The sequence below is a fragment of the Mizuhopecten yessoensis genome, unplaced genomic scaffold (genome assembly GCF_002113885.1).
Source record: "Mizuhopecten yessoensis strain PY_sf001 unplaced genomic scaffold, ASM211388v2 scaffold11101, whole genome shotgun sequence".
NCBI lineage: Eukaryota > Metazoa > Mollusca > Bivalvia > Pectinida > Pectinidae > Mizuhopecten > Mizuhopecten yessoensis.
In genome coordinates this window covers 1,133,577-1,155,955 of record NW_018408880.1, presented here as the reverse complement: position 1 = coordinate 1,155,955, position 22,379 = coordinate 1,133,577, and the positions used below count along the sequence as shown (strand labels likewise).

The 22,379-nt window shown below is 35.2% G+C and overlaps 2 protein-coding genes across 5 annotated transcripts in view; one reads left to right on the top strand and one right to left on the bottom strand.

Annotated features, from left to right (window-relative positions):
* Positions 1–11,832, bottom strand: part of LOC110465789 — a 25,639-nt gene extending 13,807 nt beyond the window's left edge. Inside the window, exons 1-10 of one of the 4 annotated variants that reach the window (XM_021521879.1) lie at positions 11,796–11,832; positions 10,209–10,696; positions 8,435–9,825; positions 7,984–8,070; positions 6,350–6,499; positions 4,763–4,956; positions 4,094–4,278; positions 3,064–3,214; positions 2,319–2,446; positions 1,490–1,679 (exon numbers count right to left, since the gene is read on the bottom strand). In XM_021521879.1, the coding sequence (XP_021377554.1) occupies positions 1,490–1,679; positions 2,319–2,446; positions 3,064–3,214; positions 4,094–4,278; positions 4,763–4,956; positions 6,350–6,499; positions 7,984–8,070; positions 8,435–9,825; positions 10,209–10,551 (2,819 nt within the window). In that variant the 5' untranslated portion in view covers positions 10,552–10,696; positions 11,796–11,832. The other 3 variants (XM_021521880.1, XM_021521881.1, XM_021521882.1) reach the window with 3 other exon arrangements.
* A 168-nt stretch (positions 11,833–12,000) lies between these two features.
* On the top strand, positions 12,001–20,775 carry LOC110465795 (mediator of RNA polymerase II transcription subunit 30-like). The gene is made up of 5 exons (XM_021521889.1): positions 12,001–12,080; positions 14,686–14,991; positions 16,067–16,225; positions 18,113–18,217; positions 19,447–20,775. The coding sequence occupies exons 2-5, from the start codon at positions 14,686–14,688 to the stop codon at positions 19,543–19,545; spliced, it is 669 nt and encodes a 222-aa protein (XP_021377564.1). The 5' UTR covers positions 12,001–12,080; the 3' UTR covers positions 19,546–20,775.
* Positions 20,776–22,379: the final 1,604 nt, after the last annotated feature.

Below are 22,379 nucleotides of genomic sequence, written 5' to 3'. Positions count from 1 at the left end.
AGTTCTACAGAAGAAGTCGTTTGTAGCAATATAGCCAAATTGCCCCCTTTTGGCCCCGCCCCTTAGCCCCCTGGGGAGTCAGCCCCACCATTTGTAAAAAATTTAATCACTACCACCTAGGGATGCTTCCAGTCAAATATGGTTGATATCCACTTCTCAGTTCCAGAGAAGAAGTCACTTAAAGCAGTATAGCCAAATACCCTTTTTGGCCCTGCCCCTCAGCCCCCTGGGGGGTCAGCCACACCATTTGTACAATTTTAAATCCCTGCCTCCAAGGAATGCTTTTGATCAAATATGGTTGATATCCAGTGCACAGTTCTACAGAAGAAGTCGTTTGTAGCAATGTAGCCAAATTGCCCCCTTTTGGCCCCGCCCCTCAGCCCCATGGGGAGTCAGCCCCACCATTTGTACAATTTCTAATCACCACCACCTAGGGATGCTTCCAGTCAAATTTAGTTTAATTCCAACCAGTGGTTAAGAAGAAGAAGTCGTTTAAAGAAATTGTTGACGTACGGACGGACGTACGGACGGACGACGGACGCCACGGTATGGCATAAGCTCACCTTGGTCCGAAGCTCACCTTGGTCCTTCGGACCAGGTGAGCTAAAAATGTTATGAAAATGAAGTTTATATTACAGTATAATCCGTCTTAACTTGGACAGTATCAAAATACAGTTATTTGTACCAATATACGGCACTGCCGCTATATAACCCTGCCAAGTAGAGATCACATTCACATCAGCTATGAATGCCATGACCAACATGTTGACCCCATCATTATTATGATATCAAACTTTGGCTGCCACTGACCCTCACTTAAAGATGACTGTTTATTCATCAAACAACCATTCAAGATCCTTACATTTATCTGAACTAAATGCTGAATTTGGGTACATTTTTTTCTTTCTGTGATCATAATTGTTTACAAGCCATTCGCATGTGCCCCGCTTTGTTCACCTGTGCCCCCTTTTGACCATCAATGCACATGTCAAGTTTGTTTGGTCTAGCACTTATAGTTTCAGAGAAACTAACTTAAACGCAAAAAGATTAATGTTGATCGAGATGTTGATGAAGTCAATGGACCATGAAAGGTAGGCCGCATCCAGCATTTGATGCATGGGTTGAGATGTACTACCTAAGATGCATCTATGGTCAAAGTTTGGTTGGTGTAACACTTATATTTTCAGTGAAACTAACTGAAACGCAAAAACTTAATGTTGACGCACCGTTGCCGGAAAAGCAACAGCTTAGTCTCGCTTCCGCTACGTTGTGGCGGCGAGACAAAAATTGTAAATACAGTTGTATGAGCATTCAACAACTTTTGGTTGGTAGTCAATATGAGTGCCACGTTGCACTTCATGGCATTGTCACATTCCAGTTGGCATTCATACTGACTATGAATGCCAATTGAAAGCAGTCCAATGCTTATATAAATATTAGTTTGAAGTTTTTCCCCGTTAGAATTATAGCATAAAAATCTAATTCTAACTTCTTTGCACGAACTCCAATTTCCCACAGCTGAATGATGCTGGGCTGGGCGACAGTTTTATAGAGTGGGATCCTTTGGTCCATGTCTGTGCTACAGGAAATGGCCAGGTACTGTGGAGACTTCATTTTGATGGGCAGTGGGCACCACGCCAGGCCCCATACGGGTCCACCAACAAACAGTGTAGTATGTCCTGTACCAAACAACAGAAACAGAGAATATCCATTACATGTAACTGAGACGGCAAACACTATTATAATTTTCTTGAGTAAAAACTATTTATTCATAAATTTAAAAATAAAATTCAAATGAAAAACCATAATATTTTATATATATTTCACGAGTATACCTATGTTTTCTCCGGTGCAAAACACAAGTGAAAATATTGGTATGCAAGTGAAATATAGTCAAATTTATAACTAATGGGACAGACATATAAGTTTCTTTTTACGACATTAAAGTACATGCACTATTGGAACAATTAAAATGTTACAGCAAAATATTACTGCATCAACAAAGTACATACTTTATTAGTATAATCGTTGGGACGTACATTTCTAATGATGTGATGCTTGACTACAAGCCAAAATCCTTTTTAACCGTTTCAACACTGTAGACCATAATGGACTCATCCAGATCAATTTATGGTAGAGTTTATTAAAGTTACATAGGGGGGAAAGGGTTAAATGAGCTAATCAATGCAATTCTATTGTTTTCTGCTATTGCATGGTATGTTTTGCTTACAAAGAAAAAATCATAAAATTGATAATGTAATTTCTGATGTTTCTGAATAAGAAGGTAGTAAATGTGTGTTGTCCTAGACGTTACTCACCACTGCCCGTAACTGAGCTAAACCTGGGTATTGTCTGGGGTTTGCCTGGTTTTACAGCCTTCGGGCTCTTATATGTTACAACAAACTCCATGCTCTCCCTGGTGTTCGGAAGGTATTCCTCTATGGCACTGTGGAGAGAGAGACAGTCGATGATGACAAAGTCACACACATGATAAACTATCCCTGATGTCGGCCCAACTGCCCTAGTGGGCCGAAACATAAAGTTTCAGTTGCCAAGAACTGCATATCTGATGTTGTCTGATCCTCCCTCCTTTTGAATTTTGATTACTCTTATGGACAGACTCGTAAATTCCATTTAGGAAACAGCTTTTGTATTTAAAATGACCTCAACCTTTCCATATAAACAATATCCCAAGCAGTTATCTCGGCAAGGAAGCACTGTATGAAGTTTGAATTTGATTAAGACAAGGCAATAAGTTATTGTCCAGAAATAAATCCAAATGGATTGATAGATGACAGGATAGAAACACAAGCGTCAATACCTCTTCATATCTTCCATACAGAGGTATAAAATAAATAGGCCAAAGCTGAATTTGGTCTTGAATCAGGTTTTAAAAACTGGGCCTCCGTTAATTATACCATATATCTGATTATAAGACTATGCCTGGTAATAAGCCCACCCATATATATTGTAGTTCATGAAGCCCCTCTCCTTCTTTGGGTCGGAGATTATGTGTAGGTTTCCTGGGCTTATTGCCAGATATACCGTAGTATTAAACGATACCTGATATCAAGCTCCGTCCAATCCTCTAGTTGCGGTGAAATCTCCGGAAATTTTCTTGTCCCGGATTTATCTAGGTCATGTAGCTTCTTGAATGTGTAATCAAACTGGGTCCGCCCCGCCTTCTCTCTGGACATCGGAATTCTCTGAGGTTCTAGAATTGATATTTCAACAGAATTACTGCACAAATGAAACACAAACTTCACAGTATACAGGGTAATACACACATTATGGACCAGACACTAAATTAGCAGTTCAGACAATTCAGCAGTTTTTAAAAATTATTTGTATTGTCTTTTTAATGGTCACAGTTCCCTTTCAACATTTCAGATACTGCAATTATGTATAACATTTTGGAAAGAAAATTGATTGACAGATTTACATGAATTTCTACTTCACAGACAAAAAACAAAACTAGAAAATTAAAACTGTTCTAGACTTGTGTGATAGTATTTGCAGTTTTTGAATAATAGAATTTTATCAAAAATTTGCAATATTTTAACATTAAAACCTGTCTAATCCAGCCCCTGAGTTTTCTAACATCATGTACAATCCGACATAATGTTGTACTGAACCACGTTTCTTATACAAGTCATTCAGATTGATATGTCTCGCTTTGACCAGCAATGCACATATCAGAGAAACTATAAGACTTAAACACAACAAGAGTACGCCCGTCGAATGTAGAAAAGTGTTATATACTTTCTTACATTGAAATAAGATCTGCATCATTCTAAGAGTGGTTAGCTGACATGCTATAAAAAATGCAGGAGAAAATCTCCAGACAAAAAATCAAATACTGAAATGAACAAAGGGCAATAGCTTTTGCAAAATTTGAATCAAAATTCTTTTAAGGGAGACACAACTAGATATCATGGTTATAATGTATACCAAGTTTCAAAGAGATCGGTCGAAAAATGTAGGAGGAGATTGCCGGAAAAACAAAAGTTTACGCTGGACGAACAGACGGAAGGACGACGCCATACCATAAAACTCCCGTCAAATTTGACGGGCATATACAAATTGTACTTACTGCATTCATTAGACTTAGAGTTATTCCCTTTTAAATCATTCGCTTCATCATCATCAATATCTGACTCGAAATTGTCATCCGAGGACGACTCCTGCCCTAGATTTAAATCTGATGAGTCATTCCCCTCTTCATCGTCTTTCGTTATGTCTCCCTGGGTAGACAGATCTGACAGCAGACTCCTGGCTCTGATGTAACAAGTTAGAAAACAAGATATAGACAGTCCGAACCCTGATCAAATTAACTCCCAGATACCAGTCCTGAAGTCAGTTATTAACGAGGATGCATCTTACTTGGGTTGCACAAGAAATAGGAATCAATAATTCTAAAAGATCCATGAAAATTGGTATTGTTCAAATTTTGAAGATTAGAAAATACTTTAGATGACCTCCTTTTGTGCAGAATATATTGATATGACCTATATTTTCAAATGACCAACATTTGTGCAGAATATTTTGCCATGACCTTTTTGGGTAGAATATTTTGATATGCCCCTTTTTTGTACACAATATTTGTATATGACTTTCTTTTGTAAGGAATATTTTGATATGATCTACTTTTGTACACAATATTTGTATATGACTTTCTTTTGTAAGGAATATTTTGAAATGATCTACTTTTGAACAGAATATTTGTATATGACCTACTTTTGTACAGATTCTTTTTACCTACTTTTGAGATGCCTTTCGTTTTTTTCTTTTTCCCTCTTCATCGATGTCGTCTTCGTCATCTTCAGCTCTTAGTTTATCGTATTTCAATTTTTTTATTTCTTTATTTCTCTCCGCAACGCCATGGTAGTTTGTGTGTTCTTTTTGCCACATCAGTTTCGTCTCTTTATTGCAAATGTCACAAATAAATGTCTCTTTCTATGGACAAAAAAACAAAAAACAAGAATAAGATTTATTATATTGTCACCAGTGAAATATAGGAAATCATCAATTTGATAAAAACTTGTATCTTTCACTGCAGTGGAGATATTTATACGAAAACTTTATTCTTCAGACGGGAACATATCACTTTTAGTATTGTCCAATCAGAATTGCACTTTCTATTCACTACGTCAATTTTTAATTTCAAGTTCAAATGAAGCAACAGCACCAACTATATCATGTAACAATCAAAGAAAAAAATTGCCCTAGCGACAGCCTAACGGCTGTCCATGTTGGCAACCAGGAAAAGAAGGATGTACATGTGTAGACTTAAGGAGTTGTTGCTCATCTTTTAATCTGCTATTTTTATTTATTTATAAATTACTTTTAACTTATGGATCTGCATGTATACCCTTAGGTATCTTAAAATCTACAAGCTGAACTACAAAAAACATGTCTTGTGTAAATATTGAATGTTCGTTCTTTGGGTATCTTTTCCTACTTTTGCAAAACCATATTTTGAAGAAACACTGCTTGCCCCATTCAGCGCCATACCACATACATCGAAGTACTGAACAAATTTTCAAGTCTAAGTTTCCTTTTTTTGCTATGAGTCATAAGGTGGTTCAATTTGTGATTCAGATATTGTTTAACTCATTCATCCCAGAAGATACATTTGAACTCTTCCAATTCAAAGATTGGAATAGTTCATTATGAAATTTCAGGAGTGAATGAGTTCAGTTCTAGCTTAGACATTTTAACAGAAAATTTCCTTGAATTTTAAGGGATGTTCTAGTGCAATAGATTGAGTCGTTGGTGAATAATATATGATTAGTCAACCACACAACATCTGTTTTGTAGAAATTGCAAGTTAATTTCCGAACATTTAAAATTTTGCAGTGTTCTATATTTTTTGACAGAAAATTGTCATAGAAAATCAAAAAAGTCACAACTTACAGGCGTAGTACAAATTTGTTACTGCCTTATTACTAAAATAATAATAAACAACATTTGATATAGCGCCCTATCTAGCTAACATAAGCCACTCTAAAGCGCTTTACAGTGCAATTAATACAATTAGCATATATATACATTAATGAATACAATTTTTGAGGAATTTGCAGAAGCTGCCAGCCTTATCAGGCGCTAACTACTAGATCTATGCCACCTGGCTAATATCTCCCTATGAGTGAATGCCTGCATGTGTGCTGGAGAGGTATTGTGTTCTGTTTGTAATGGGACTGTGCTTTGACCCCAGACCATTTTATACTGCACCTGGGTTGTTGGAGTTGTGTGGGTAGGAGAAAAACACTTCTGATATTGCATGCGTGGAAGGCCGAAGTGTTAACCACTCGACCAATCCGCCGAAAATGATTAAGAAATGAGTTACCTCCCTTCCACACCATTCGAGGTGTTTCCAGTAGTACTGTACAAATCGCAGTTCCTTGCCACATTTAGGACAAAGCAGTCGTTTCATTTTTTTCAGGACCAGTCTCAGGGAGGCGTTGTCCGTCAAACCTTCTGGACACTTTCTAGACCACTAAAAGTAAATCCAAAATATTGATTATTATTTACATTTGCCAATATTTGAGTATGAAAACAAAAACTCTCGTGACATAACATATGGTTTACTTATGACGTCATCGATTAACAATGAGAGTCTTGTCGCTTTGGATAACTTGGAGAATGGCGATGCGTCAAACAATCAAAAGACTACGGTTAATTATTGGTGCCAATTTTATCTAAATAGGACTGTTTCCGCCAATGTCATTAAAAAGATGATGCATATACAAAACACAGTAAATAAATGAATTATTTAAGAACAAATGAATAAAATCAAACGATTGTTCTATGTTGTATGGATTGAACGGTGTACTGTTATTTAAATTTTCTTGCCGGTTTGAATGCAAATCCGTTACCTCCATATTAAACATGACTATATATACCACAAGATAGGTTTACATTATGCTAAGTTGATGCACCTCAACAATGAACAATAGAGATCTGATCTCTCTATGTTTAATATTGTGAATTATTTTTACATAAATACATGTTATGTATTGATGACCAATATAATAATCACGAAAACATTTCCATGAAATAATCAACATTCACGGTATGTTTGTAAATTAAGATGCAATTTATTATGGCAGAGAGCAAATCAAGCAAATCAGTCACAATTCAATTTTCAACATTTTTAACGCCTGAGTTAGATTTATCAAGATAATACAATATAACGATTAAAATCTGATTAAGTTATCAATTTTCAAATTTTCAAATGAAACCAACTGCATTTTTGACCAAAAAATAAGCCAGCACAACCAAGAATGAATATATAAGTGAGGGGTTGGGGATGTGTTTTTTTTGTACAGCTTTAATTTTGTTGGTGCGTGGTCTGCTGTCAACCAGTTATGAGAATAATTATACAACACATTAGACATGGTTATTTTAACTCGAATGAACATCTTCACCAATTTGTTACTTTTTGAGATGGTAAATAAAATTACCAACGAATTTTTCATGTTATAACGTATTTGTTAAACCAAAATTAAACGTATATATAATCTTAACAGTTTACTTCTAACTTCAATTATCTCACCATAACTTTTTCTTTTGAGTAGAAGCATGACTCACCATAAAAAAATTCACTTGCAAAATGTATTCATAATAAATAAGTAGAATTTTTGAAATTCATTTAATTAACCCTTTCACCCCTAGGTAAATTTAGTCGACTCTACCAATATTACATTGATCTGGATGAGTTTATTATTGTCTACAGTGGTGAAAGGGTTAAAGGAGTTTACACACATCTTCCCTTCTGTTTCAACAGTCATTTAGACCAATTTGGATGTCCTCCTGTTCGGTCCTTTACATCACCGATGAGTCTTAGAATGAGGAAACAGCTGTATGATGTAGTGTAATTCATTTTAAACATAATGAATCTGTTTTATTTTAGGTACATTGTATTTATATAGGTACAATCATGGGTGTGTGTCTAGCGATCATCTTTCAAAACCAACTTACCACAGCGGAGTGGATTCTCATCATGTGATCTTTGATGCCACTTTTCCCCACATACTCATTTCCACACAGCACACACTTGTAAGACTCCTGAAACAGAGATTGTAATGGAAGCCATTACAGAAGTCCCCAAACTAACCTCACAGTCACAAAGGATGCTAATAGAAGTTGCAGAAGTGCTTGCAGTACCAGTATCGTCTACATACCAAATTTGAGTGAAACCAGTCAATATATAAATTTCGACTAATCAGAAGCAGCAGTGACCATGTTGGTGACCGTTCAAAAAACGAATAAGTTATTAGCACACTGCCTTCCATTTTTAAGTGGAAGAAATAAGAAACGGAGCAAAATAAATAATAATATTTCACTGGTAGAAAGATTTTTGTCAAATGCAAATATAGTGAAAATGAAACCCCCGAGAATTTAACTGCTATATCAGTAGTTTTATTATTACCTGTGTAGTCTCCTCTCCTGAATCTTCCTCACTACTCGAGTTTCGTCGACCTCTACCACGACCTCTACCTCGACCTCTGCCTCGACCTCTCCCACGACCTCTGACATTTGGAGTGTAGTCATTATCAGAATTATCAGAACTGTCACTATAACTGTCATCTTTATCTTTAGATAAAGCAGGTCTTCCTCGACCCCTAGGACGACCTCTTGGACGACCTCTAGGCCTACCACGACCTCTTACCTTTGGTGTGTAAGAATCTAAGTGGTCTAATTGATCGTTAGATAAATGGTCATCACTGGACATATCATTCTTGCTGTCATCTTCCACTTTCATATGTACAGGTTTTATAGGCGTAATTCTTCCCCTGACTCCTGCTCGCCCTCTAGGACGTCCTCGACCTCTGACCTTTGGTGTAGAAGATTCTAAGGGATGGCTTCCAGAAACCTTTAAACTTTCCTCAAAAGAGCCATTATTCATGTTGTTTTCGGTGTCTGGTAAACTTTTATCCTTCGAGGGTGTCCCTCTTCCTCGACTTCGTTTGCCTCTACCACATCCTGTGACCTTTGGCACAGAAAACTCTACGTTGTCCTCATCATAATTATCCTCCATGTCAACGTCAATATGAACAAAATTGTTCAATTTATCCTTTTCTGTCTCCTTGTTTACTGAAGTGCCTTGATGTTTCACTTTACCACTAGGGCCATCCCTATCATGACCTTTGACCTTGGATTCAGAAATGACAACAGGGTCATCGTTGTTAACATCCTTATCAATGTCAACATCATCTAAATTGCCACTTTCGTCTTTGTTTGTTAATTCATGTTTTACCTGCACAGTCTGACCTCTTCCCCTACCCCTAGATTGACCCCTACCATGACCTCTAACCTTTGGTGTGCTGGATTTAAATGAAACTTCATCATCAGAAGAATTACCCTCTTTATCATCATCAATATTCGGAGTGTTGCCACTTCCTCTACCCTTGCCCCTTCCTCTACCACGCCCACTTCCTCTGCTTCTCCCCCGACCTCTTCCTCGACCCTTCATTGTCTCTTTATCCTCATTAAAAGAATTCTCTTCTGAATCCCTATCGTCTACATCTGAATCAGAACTTATGGAATCTGCAAATTTTGCAGTCAGATTGATTTTCCTACCACTAGAACTTCTCCTTTGAAAGTTTGGAATTTCCCCCTTTTTCTTCCCCGTTCCTGGAGTTAATTTTTCCTTCATTTTTCCACAGTCTTCCTTTTCTTTGCCTTTTTCTATGACGCTGTCGTCAGTCATACCACTTTCACCCACTGATTTGAGGCGTTTTGCATCTGGTAAGCTCTTTGGCCTGCCTCGTTTCCTTTTTATCACAGTTTGTTCCGGTCCTTTGTCATTAGAGTTATCCTCTTCAACAAAAAGAAAACAATGCCCTTGACGATTTAAGTCATTTTTTTTATGGTTTTTATTAAAAGACTGCTGATATTATGCAGAAAAAAAATCAAAACAGTAAAAAAGTAAAAGTTGCTTGTACATTATAAAAGAACAAAACCTGATTTTTACATCAATAGACATATTTCTTTACTAAAAATTAGTAATTTACAGTTAGCAACACTGTCTAATGATGTTAAAACAGTGTTGTCACTTTATTTGTGTATTCAGTCCCATAAAATTAGAACCTAGTTGTGCTATCAAAAATCGATAGGTTTACTACTTCTGATTGCATACTGATTATTGATTATGATTTTAAACTGATTGCCCATCACTACTTAAGTAGTATACATATACTCACCCTCATCAGGTTCGTTCCGTTTCTTTCCCCCAGAGCTTAAGGCACTTTCACTGGGTCCACGTTTGTCGTTCCGAGTCTGTGATATACCTGGCCCTTCAGTCATATTATTTCTGTTTGCCTGGTCATTACTCTTCCTCAATTTTGAACTTGTATCTACATTTTCTTCTGTTTGATTGAACGATTTTTCAGATTTTTTAGGCCTGCCCCTTTTCTTTGATTTAAGGTGTTCAGTTCTTTGCATTTCTATTGTCAAGTTTTCTTCACTATTTTTATCATCCGCTTCCTTAACCCCACTTCCATGGTCCAGATCTCCATCCATACTTTTTCTCTGTCTTTTAGACATGTTGTAATTTTTTGCGAATTATACTGTAAAATTGTTTCAGTTTTATATGTTCATTAACACCTTTTCTTGTCTGCAGTACATTTAAACATATAGTATCTTGACTGTCCAGACTGAATTCCATTGGAATCTGAATCCATGAAAGAACCTAGAAAGGGATAAATGTACATGAATGTATTAATAAGGCCAATATCAATTAACAAATTATTATTATAATTTATAAATTCACACATTTTCTTATTACGGTGCTTTCAGTTGACTTTGACATTTAGCTATTTCAGGTGTCAAATTTAGTTTTTCCCTTTTACAAATGAGTCAAAACGCATTTTAAATAAATAGATCCTTTTTCTTTTCAAACACAAGAATCAGACGTCATTTTGGAGGGTCAAATACATACTCTCACTTTCTTCTTATATAGGATCTACTGAAAGCGTCTAACTATTTAAATATTCCATTTTAAATGAAAAAGAAATTAAGTTATAAGCTTATAAATAACGACATATTTTTAAATAGGAAAGTACAATTTGTTCCTTAAATTATTCAAGCACTTTACATATATATTCTTATATGCTGAAAAAGAAGATATTTCACCTTCGAAAATATATTGTGAAGAAAATATGTTTTAATAGCTCGAGCGCTACCTAGCTCTTACAATGTAACTTATATATTTATAATTATAATGTGACTCGGGGGGGGGGGGGGGGGGGGGGGAACACTGACATGAGTTAATTATAAACTCATGTCCAACAGGCTACAATAGATTTTATGTAATTTAATGTTTTGCTAATTTTTCACCTTTTCCTTCCCTTTTGGAATGTTTTATCCCTGAAAGTATCAAAATAGTATAATAAGAAATTATATATACCTATGTATGACAATGGGAAAGTGTCATTTGGCCTTCATTTGTATATATATACACGTGTTTAGAAGCTGTAGTAGCTGTACACACTTAATTACCCTCAAATAGAATTCATACTTCATGCAATTGTACTGTTTATATAATGTGGTATAAAAACTAACCGTAACGTAGATGTCAAAATATTATCTCTGTGAGGGCCAGAGTGCAAGCAGTAACATTAAAAACATAGTCACACACTCACAAATATGACATATTATCACAAATAATTACACTTCAGATAAAAATAAGTTTTTAAGATAATGATATAAAAGGGAATAAAAAAAGAAGACTACGACTGCAAGTAGGAGGATTCGAACCACAAGGTAACGAATGCTACCCACGAGCTTACCAATCTTTTCAACGCAAGACCGGAAACTATGGAGAATTCGTTCAGGTAAACATAGTCGATAAATATCAATATGTCATTTCCATAAATATCTGCATATATTATTTGTAAATGTACATTTTTATATATAAATCATTTATTACAATTGTAAAAACTGTAAATATGATAGATTTGTTGTCTTAATCGGTAAAATGAAAATAACCGTTTATCGATACATTGTACTGGTATTTGATTCGGAAACTTCCGGTCAGAAGAACACTGAAGAGAAACGTTCGACAAATAACGCCGGTAAATATAGATGAGATCTTCGTTGACTCGTGCATGTCTTTCAGAATTCAACATCATCTTCTCATAACAAAGAGCTTAACATGTCTATCACACCAATTTACATCTCGTGACATGTTCTCTTGAAATCAGACAGACAAAATGTTTTTGTTATGAACCTGGCTAGACCATTGTCACTGTCAGGATTGTATTCAACAGTAGCAGAGTGCATTGGCTCTTCTTAATGTCGCGATAATTGCTCCTACAAAATAAGTTACGAACTTGCGATCATCATAAAACGAACGCACATAAAAAAAAATGAAAAAAATGCATTTAGCTATTTCAATTAATTATTTTGTAAACAACTAGTCCATTCACCTACATGTATGAAGTCACATTAAATTGGACATTGCAATTAAGTAAGTTGGCAGTACCCAAATCGGATAACTTTTTGCAAAAATACTTATGAATCAATAAATGTGTCAGCAAATCAGTTATACCAATGATGTAATCTTAGAATAGATAGCCATGCACCATTTTTTTGTCTACAGATGATTTGTTTTTAAGATCAAATAGCACAAGAAAACANGCGAGTGCGACGACTACGCATTAAGTTTTTGACTATGAGAAATATACATTCACACTATAGAAATACTTTAAAGTTTTTGTCATATAAATTCTAAAGGTCATCATAAAATGTTAATATGCTGACAAAAAAATATTCATTTGAAGCGTAAGATACTGCAAAATTCAAGCCTCGATCCGATTTGGATCCCGACATTCGCAAAAACCGGAGACGCTGATTGCTGACTTCAGAGCGTTCTATAAATATCTCAAGTGAGCCCCGGGTGCTAATTTCGATTGTAAGAACACCGGCATTGCTATCCTTCTTTTGATGCAACCATAAATGAATATAATAACTCCTCAGATTTTTCAATGATTTAATTAAATGATGGTTTGGTGATCCGATTTGGGTACTGTCACCATAGATGTTTGTACCTTAATTACATACATTTTCAAGATTAAAAAAAATAAAGATACAGATGTATGTGAAATAAATTTTTATAACAAGTAAAAGTTCTATTTATATTCAAAAGAATTCAGACAACAAATGAGATCAGTAAACCAGGGTAGTTTAAGAATGTTCTTGAGGTGAGCTGGATGTTACAAGTTGTCCGATACTATAAAACTATATTTACTCTATATTTTTTGATTGGATGGAGATAGTCAGAACTTAATCCATATTGCCTCTTTGACAGAATTATTTCACTCCAGATTTAATACACAGTCATTATATAATTACACACTTCAATTAATGAATGTTTCCTTGTAAAACGGAGCACATATATATACTTTCCATGTGCCAATCAAAAAGTAATAACCTCATGTACATTGTATATATCTTTCTCTTTTATAACCACACACCTTCCCCTCAAACCTTCCTATGTGATAATCAATTAGATTAATGTAATGCGATATTCAGTTTGCTCGGTAGACTAACTAGTGGTGATAACTTTTAACCATATGTTCATTTATGATATAAAATATTATTATATATAATTACAAGCATGCAAATTTTGAAATTTGTTGCAGTTATCTCCCTTCTTTAGGTTGAGTATTTCACTTGCCAGTAATTATAACTTGATGGTTTGTCTGACAAACCACTAATAAACCCTAGTTATATGTGTTATCTCTATAGATGTAGGGATAAACTGGGATCAAACTTCCAAATCGCTATAGGAATGCTTTCAAAAATTCAGTTTTAGTTATTATCTCAGTATATTATTTGTTTGTGTGCAATAACTTATTTTTGAAATGAAGCATTTCTCAAATAGACCATGAATATCAAATCAGTATAAACTTTGTAGGTATAAGATATTCAGAACTTCTTGATGAGGTCAAAGAAGCAATAATACTTTACTTCCGAATGATTCGATCACACGTGTGGTAATTAACACGATTGAAATATCTTATGGATTTAGCAGAGTTTGCTTCTTACATTGTATTACAGTGTTTTTCAGGGAAAAAACGAAACAGGATTAACATATGTTTTGGTTTTGCAACACAAACCATAACAGTGATTATAATTGCTTAGTTTTACTACCCAATACAGACTGATTGTCGTTGCTAAAAAGAGCCTTATTTTCCCAAAATGACCAAAAGCTGACAGTGAGGAATGTATTCCCAATTTCAATGCAAATAATTCTATATTTTCCCAATTCCTTAAGGAACAGGCTATTGTAAAATTTAGGTTACAAAAACTCTTGCATAATGCCTTGGGGGATCCTGAACATCCAACCTGGTGTTCAATTTTTGTTAACTCATTCACCCCTACATTTTTAAACTGGACTTGACTAGTCTTTGATTTGGTAAGGTTCAAATGTGACTTCAGAGGTGAATTGATTAGTTGTTTCTGCAAATTTGAAAAGTTGCCAAATAAATAGATTACTTGGTTACTAGTTTGTGTTTTACAACTCATCAAGCTATGATTGGGCTTGCAACAGATTGGAAGATTGTCATCATCTTGGTGTTTTCGTACTTAGTTTTTTTCAAATTAGATATTTAACCTTGTATTTTAAGACACTTACCAATGTTGTCTATTATTCTAATAGTAATTGACTGTTTATAGATGGCAACACCTGGCCATCAGTACCAACAAATGATGCCTGGTTCCCAAGGGCAGCCAGGGCAGCAACCAGCACCTTATCCTGGAGTTCAGCCGGGTCCGGGGCCAGGTCCTGGCACTCAGCAGGGCATCATCGGACAGCCCCCGATGCAACACCCTCCGAGTCAAATGCAACCCCAAATGATGTCTCCCAGCGCCACCAAGGAGCTTAATGCTATCACCCTGTGTAAGAAGGGACAGGAGTTTGTGCAGGACATTGTTGCTAAAGTCACAGAAATATTTAAACAGTTGCAGACAAAGCAAATGCCAGTAAGTACCATTTAGTGTTATCTTATTTGGGCAGTCTTAAAAATTTCATCCATTGAAATGGATGAAAAGAATCTTAAGATGTTTTCTATTTGTGTGTGCATTTTGAACACATTCATGACTTTATGTTGACCCTTGAGATTATATTTTTGATTTTCCAAAATAAGTTTTGACTCATGGGTTTAAAAAGAAATTGTATTTGACATGTGTTATGACTCACCTTATTTCTAAAATTACAAAATGTCAAAGGTCAGCTGAAAGCTCTGACATTTTCCTGACCAAATATTTTGCCATAGTCTTTCATTTTAAAACTTCATAGATTGAACATTGCTTTATATTTTCAGGTTAGTACTCTAAAGGTCAAGGTCAGGGCAAAAGGTCAAAGTTTAAGGTCAATTTATTGTAGAAAATGTTAAGACCTTTAGAAACATATTTTTATGAAACTTGCATATGTTTTATGAATCATGATAAGGCAGAGTGTTGCACAGCACATTGATGTTCATATCAAAGAGCTTGAGATTGAGGTTCAATCAAAGGTTAAGTTATTTGTTTTGTTTAAACCATAATTTACAATTGTATTATCAGTTTTGAACTCAGAACTAGACTTTCTCATGAATAAAACATCATAAATGTGTGTATTTGGGTTGGACACAGTGACCTTATTTACAAACAACATGAATGGTTATGGTTAAGGTCATCACAATGGTTAAAGGGTATGCATCATTTAGTGAATCTTAGCTCTCTTTGATTAGATTTAAAGTTGTTCAGTAATGGATCAATATGCAATTAACTCATTCACCCCTGAAGACGCATTTGAACTCGTCCAATTATAAAGGTTGGAATAGTTCATTATGGAATTTCAATGGTGAATTAGTTATTCTGAAAATCCTAGATTGGATTACTTGCCCAATTCTAAAGCCACAGGCCACATTTCCCCCCAAAAATAGGAAAACCACATGCTATAGTTAATATTGATACAAGTCATCTTTCAGAATGAGTGCACGTTGGAGTCTTTCATTACTTTTTTATTTCAATTGACCAGTGTAAAAGCAATACCATGTGAATATTTTTGTTTCAGCTACCAAATGGTGTGAATGCAACCTCTGCTACCTACATGGACAAGCGGGGAAAACTGGAGGAGAACCTACAGACGTTGTCCATGGGATTTAAAAAACTTCACCTCTTCTACAGCAAGGTCAACGAAATGAGCAAGGACTGTGAAAACCTTCCAGAAGAGGTATATATATATGTGTTGTTATAAATGATAATTATCCCATACAACATTCACATACATAAAGAAAAACTACTATAAAATTTATCTCATGATATAGATTTCATCGCTTGCGGCTAATGATTTTATTTCTAGGTTGCATTGTAGGTTGGGGGTAAACTCATTCACCCCTGGGTATTAACAATAGACTGCAATTCATTGATTTGAAAAAGTCTTAATTGTGACTTTAGTCTTGTATGTCTTGCAAAAACACTACATGTGTAGCATAACCTCCATCCATCAAGCCATGTACAATTACTTTTTTGTCATCTGTCTTCTGCCTTTACCTTTCATTCCATTGCGACTAAAATTCATACAAGTATACAGTACAGAAACACCTCACTCATCGTTGCTTAGGGTTGTGGATCCAAGGTCAAGGTCACTGTTTCTATAAAAAGAAATTTGTCTTCTGGCTCTGATGAAAATTTACACTTTGGTATTCAGTATACACAAAGAACCCAGGACAAGTTTGCATTTAAAGGGATGACAGGAGAGCGACCAGCCAAGTCATTCATGTCGGACAGCTATATTGTCTTGTTTTAAAAATCTGCCTAGCCTAGATACAAAATGTATCTATGAAATATAGAGGGTCTGTCATAAGTTTCCCTTCATATTAGATTTATGATACAAGTTTTGGACTTTTTCATGTTTGTGAGCCTCTGCCAAGCAAATATGAAAAGTCCAAAACGAGTCTCATCAATATTATATGAAGGGAAATGAATGACAGATTCTTTTTATCATATAATACAAAGTAAACTGTATAATTGTGATCTGAAATGAATATTTTGTTTTGTCCTTGTCCGCCCTGAAACGATGAAAATTGTGTCCGCTTCACAATGACGTGACTATTTGATTGCGACGTCATTTACGGAGTGATATTACACATGTTACATAAACATAATTTATGTGATGGCAATTTAATGACGCTGCATAACACATAATTTATATGATAAGATATAAGCTGGCACAAGTTATCAGCATCTTTATTCATGGAAAGGAGAAAACTAGGTATCTAATATAAGGTTTTAAGATTGAATATTTTTTCATTCGATATCCTATATATACAGCTTAGATTGGTATTGTCTGTATTGCATTCATGACAGTATGCAGTTCCACATGCCCGACGCCTGAGGCTAGCAGACTTTTACGTCGTGGGCTAGTGAACATTTTCAATACATACTATGAAAATATAGGTTCCCTTTTAGAATTTTTCAAAATCTGTGTTGGGATTAGTTGTAAATACTCAAAATAGGAAATTGTACACCCCAGTGTTTTATGAAATATTGAAAAATGAGCAGACTGATCTAAAAATTTGGCAGTTAGTTTTGACTGTACTGTTGATATATAGTATGTTGTATGTCAGAAATAGTTCAAAGGTTTCATCACTTGCAGTCCATGGATTGATATGTTTAAACACCAAGTGGTGTTGCATCAAAATACTTTCCGAAATCACACTTAAATTCAAACTACCGCATCATGCTCTTGGTTCTGATTGGAAAAGTCGAATAAATGAAATCCTTGGCCCATATTCATGAAACCGTTCTCATGCTCAAGCATGGATTCTGTGCTCAAACCAACTTCCTTGTAGCTCGCCTAAATTAAATGACATGGTAAAATGGTCAGGTGTAAATCCTAAAAACATAGGTCTGCTTCAAGTCACTCCCAAATTCTTCCAAATTATCGTCAAAATGTGAAGTATTATAGATTGATCACCGAATCAAGAAACTTGACTTGAGCACAAAATGTGAATTTGAGCATGACAATGGTTTCATGAATATATGTACATGCTCTACATCAAAATATCTCAATTCATTTTACATTTTGCTATTAATTTGAAATGCTTTCACCCAACAGGCGCTGATACCAATAGAAGGACAACCGTTTGAGGACAGAATGTCCACAAGTAGCTCCGAGGTCTATTACAGATATGTCGTAGACGAGAATAGAGAGGTCATTGAGGTACAGTATTTCTCAAAAGGCCATGGCCAGGTCGTACAAAATTAATGGCCATTTTCTACAATGTCATGCCAGATGAGAACAAACATGATCCGTAATGTCTGTAGTCTTTGTACTGTAAACGTACACATTTTAGCGGTAGTGTTATTTTAGCACTTTTTGCACTTTAAATATTGCACTAAATTACGAATACGCCATTTGAAGTTTCTGTATATTGTTTATTCTGTGCATGTTTTGTTGGTGCATCAATTCATCAATGCGCTAATCTGTTAAAATTAGGTACGCTATTTAAAATAAATATGCTAACATTAATTATATAAAAAACGCCATGTATATATCTTTATCTCAGTTGTAATGTTTTATTTATAGGTAAATATGTTGATGATTTTTGAAAAATAATATCTTTATTTATTAATTGCATGTAGTATTACACTATATGTAAATTGATATGAAGTGTACATCTTTGTTAATTAATCAAAAACTATTGTGAAATGACTTTCTGACAATCGGGAAAGAAGAGAGATATTTCATGAGCATGTACATGTACATGTAATTGAGTAACTATTTAAAATACCTGTATGTCTGTTTCAAATCTCCCATTTCTTATTTAGCATGGTGAGTAATATATATGCATGAACAAATCTGGGGGTTTTCTGTTGGAAAATTAAATTATGATTAATAGTAATATGACTGAGAAAAAGTACCACTGCAATCACATGCATACTGATATAAAATACTTGAACAATGTACCTATACATAATCATGAGGGATTATTGAATTTCAAAAACTAAATATATAACATTTGCTGTGGAAAAGAAAGCTGTTCATGATCAGAAGTGTACAAATTTGCTTGACTTTTCCCTGAAGCTTGTAGATTTTATGTCAGGACAAGTGAAAAATCCTTTGAAAATATAGGTGGGCTAAAACTGGGGCCATGGTGGCCAAGTGGTTAAGGCATTTGACATTCTGCTACCACTAGCCTACAACCACCAAGTCACTGGTTCAAGACCTACGTGGGGCAGTCACCAGGTACTGGCCGCAGGTCAGTGTTTTTTCTCAGGATACTCTGGCTTTCCTCCGCCACCAAAACCTGATAACCCTGCTGTTTTATTTATACATTGTATATTAATTCTTTGAGAAGAAAACTTGAGAGGGTTGGGAAAGAGAGGGAAAGCAAACAACTTTATAAATATGGCATTGTGGTGCTTACTTGAATAATTTTCTTTTTACAGCAACTGCAGGCGAAGAATCGGGAGCTGAAGGGCATCATTGATCAGATGAGGATGATAATCTGGGAAATCAACACCATGTTAGTGATGAGGAAAACGTGACACTAGAGGACATGGTAGTCAGAGGACAGTTAGCTCATTAAACCCTCAAGATTTATAATGAATTAGTCCAGCCTTTGAATTGGAAGGGTTCAAATGTGTCTTCAGGGATGAATGAGTTAAAGTCGTGACACTTGACAAAGGACATGGTGCTAGTGCGGGGACAGTAAATAACACTATCAGTGGAACCTCCTCAATTCTGTAACAGATAGTCTGGAAAACGTGCTCGACGAACTGAATTTCGTAACAGTTGCAGTCCAATTTATGTTAATTCGTAAACATTCGATGTTTTGACATTTCAATCTAAATTTAAAGACATTCTGGCTAAGTTACACTGTAAGGTTCTACAACAGTGATTTGTTCATAAAGGACATTGAAGAGAATGTTTGGAACAATTTCATGTACAGTATGGATAGCTGTTCTGGCCTTGATGGTTTCGAGATGAGACTGTGTGACAGCAAATCAATGTATGTCGTAAGGTTACATGGAGTACTGTTCTTTTGTACTTAAACTAATTTACCCCTGTAATGTCATAATGAACTATTCCAACCTTTGAACTGGAAGAGTTCAAATATGTCGTCAGGGGTGAATGAGCTAAAAGACATGTCAAGAGATCTGATGGACAGGTATATACCATTATGTATATAGGTATATACCATTAGCACATAAGTTATACTGACAGCTTAAACGATGTTACCCACCGGGTACTGTCTTTCCCACATATTTAATTGAACAACCTACATCATCATTACACATGCCATTGTCTTTTCCATGCTTTTCATGGAGCATCTTTTCAGCAGATTTTTATGTGCCGTTACTTATTTTATAACACTTGGTCTTGATTGGTTTTGAAATATGAAATTCTTTAAATATCACTGATTTAGAAATAACCTTCATTTGTCAATTAACTATTAAAGCTCATTTAAAAAAATGTTTTTGTTTTGTGTTAGTGTAATATTTCAACTGTTCTTTTAATATTTTTTGTTTATAGCCAGAAATGTCACCAGCTGAGTTAATACAGTGTATGTAACACTGTTAACGTTGCTAATACCTTTTATATATGAGAGTGTACAAAATGGCTGCAAAAAAGTATGGTTGCTGGAGTCAATGACCAAAAAACAAAGAGTCTCAGAATAGTTCATGGCAGTAAAAGGAATCATGTATGTTGTCAGTGAAAATGTATGAATAGGTTTCCTATGAGAACCACATAAATAATAAATTATATCAAAAGAATGAATTCTACTTTCTTATTTTTAATGTTGTTGACAATCACCAATCACAAATCTGAACTGAGGCTGACCTCAGGAAAATTTGGTACGTGTAGATTGAGGGGTCCAGACATACAAATGTACCTGACCGAAACTAAAATGCTGACTATTGCCAGTTTGCATTCTTTGTTTCTAAAACAATGTCAAGTCATATGTAGTTTTTATACGCCCGTAGAATGACGGTACATATTATGTTTTCACGCAGGCGGGCATGCACACATTTTGAATGGATTCATTACACAAGCTTGTTCAAGTTCGATAACCAAAATTATTTGCCAGTTATTTACCGAGTTATGGCCCTTTGTAGAATTGCCGAAACAGTTTCCGCTCAATAACTTCAGTAATTTTGAATAGATTCATTACTAACTTCACAGGAAGGTTCATTTCTATGAAAGATTGCACAAGTTTGATAACCATTATCCACCTGTTATAAAGGGAGTTATGGCCCTTTAAAGAATTGACGTAATAGTTTCTGCTCAATAACTTGAGTAATTTTGAATGGATTGATTTCAAACTTGGTAGGAAGGTTCATTGCCATGAAACCTCAGACAAGTTTGATAACCAAAATTATTCGCTGGTAATTTACACAGTTACATGTATGGCCCTTTGTAGAATTGCTGAAACAGTTTCCGCTCCATAGCTTCAGTAATTTTGAATGGATTCATTTCAAACTTCATAGGATGGTTCATTGCTATGAAAGCTTGCACAAGTTCGATAACCATTCTCTGCCTGTTATTAAGGGGCCCTTTATAGAATTGACATAACAGTTTCTGCTTAAAAACTTCAGTAAGTTTGAATAGATTCATTTCAAACTTCATAGGAAGGTTTATGTCTATGAAAGCTTGCGATAACCAAAACTATTTGCCGGTAATTAACGAAATTATGGCCCTTTGAGGAATTGCCGAAACAGTTTCCGCTCAATAACTTGAGTAATTTTGAATGGATTAATTTCAAACTTGGTAGGAAGGTTAATTGCCATGAAAGCTCGGACAAGCTTGATAACCAAAATTATTTGGCGCTTATTTATGCAGTTATGGCCCTTTGTAGATTTGTCGCTTATCTCTCCAAAATTTATGCACTTATGGCCTTTTGTGGCCAACTGCTCATTCTACATCTGACGTATCATGTACTGTTTCGCGGAACTCTTGTTAAGATATGTTATGTTATTCAGTGGACACGTGCAAGAAGGGCATACTATTCTTGATACATTGTTTTTCATTCTCCAGTTTTAGTTTTAGAATTATATCAGGATTAGTCATGATTTAAACTGTAATTTATCAACTATTTATCTACCTTCTACAATAGCCGTCTATAGTATTTGATATTGCATAGTAATCTCCCCTGTACATAGCGATCTTCCTTATTTAATATCAGAGTTATCTACCTTCTCAATTGATGTCACAGTTATCTGCTTTCTACAGCAATATGTCTACTGTATTAATATTACAATTTAACAGGTCCTCCTGAGATTTCTTCCTTTGATGTAATGTATATTCATTTGGGATGATTTTAATCCACACTTGCTTAGCTGGGACAATGAATTTTGATCATAGCCGACCATCATCAGAT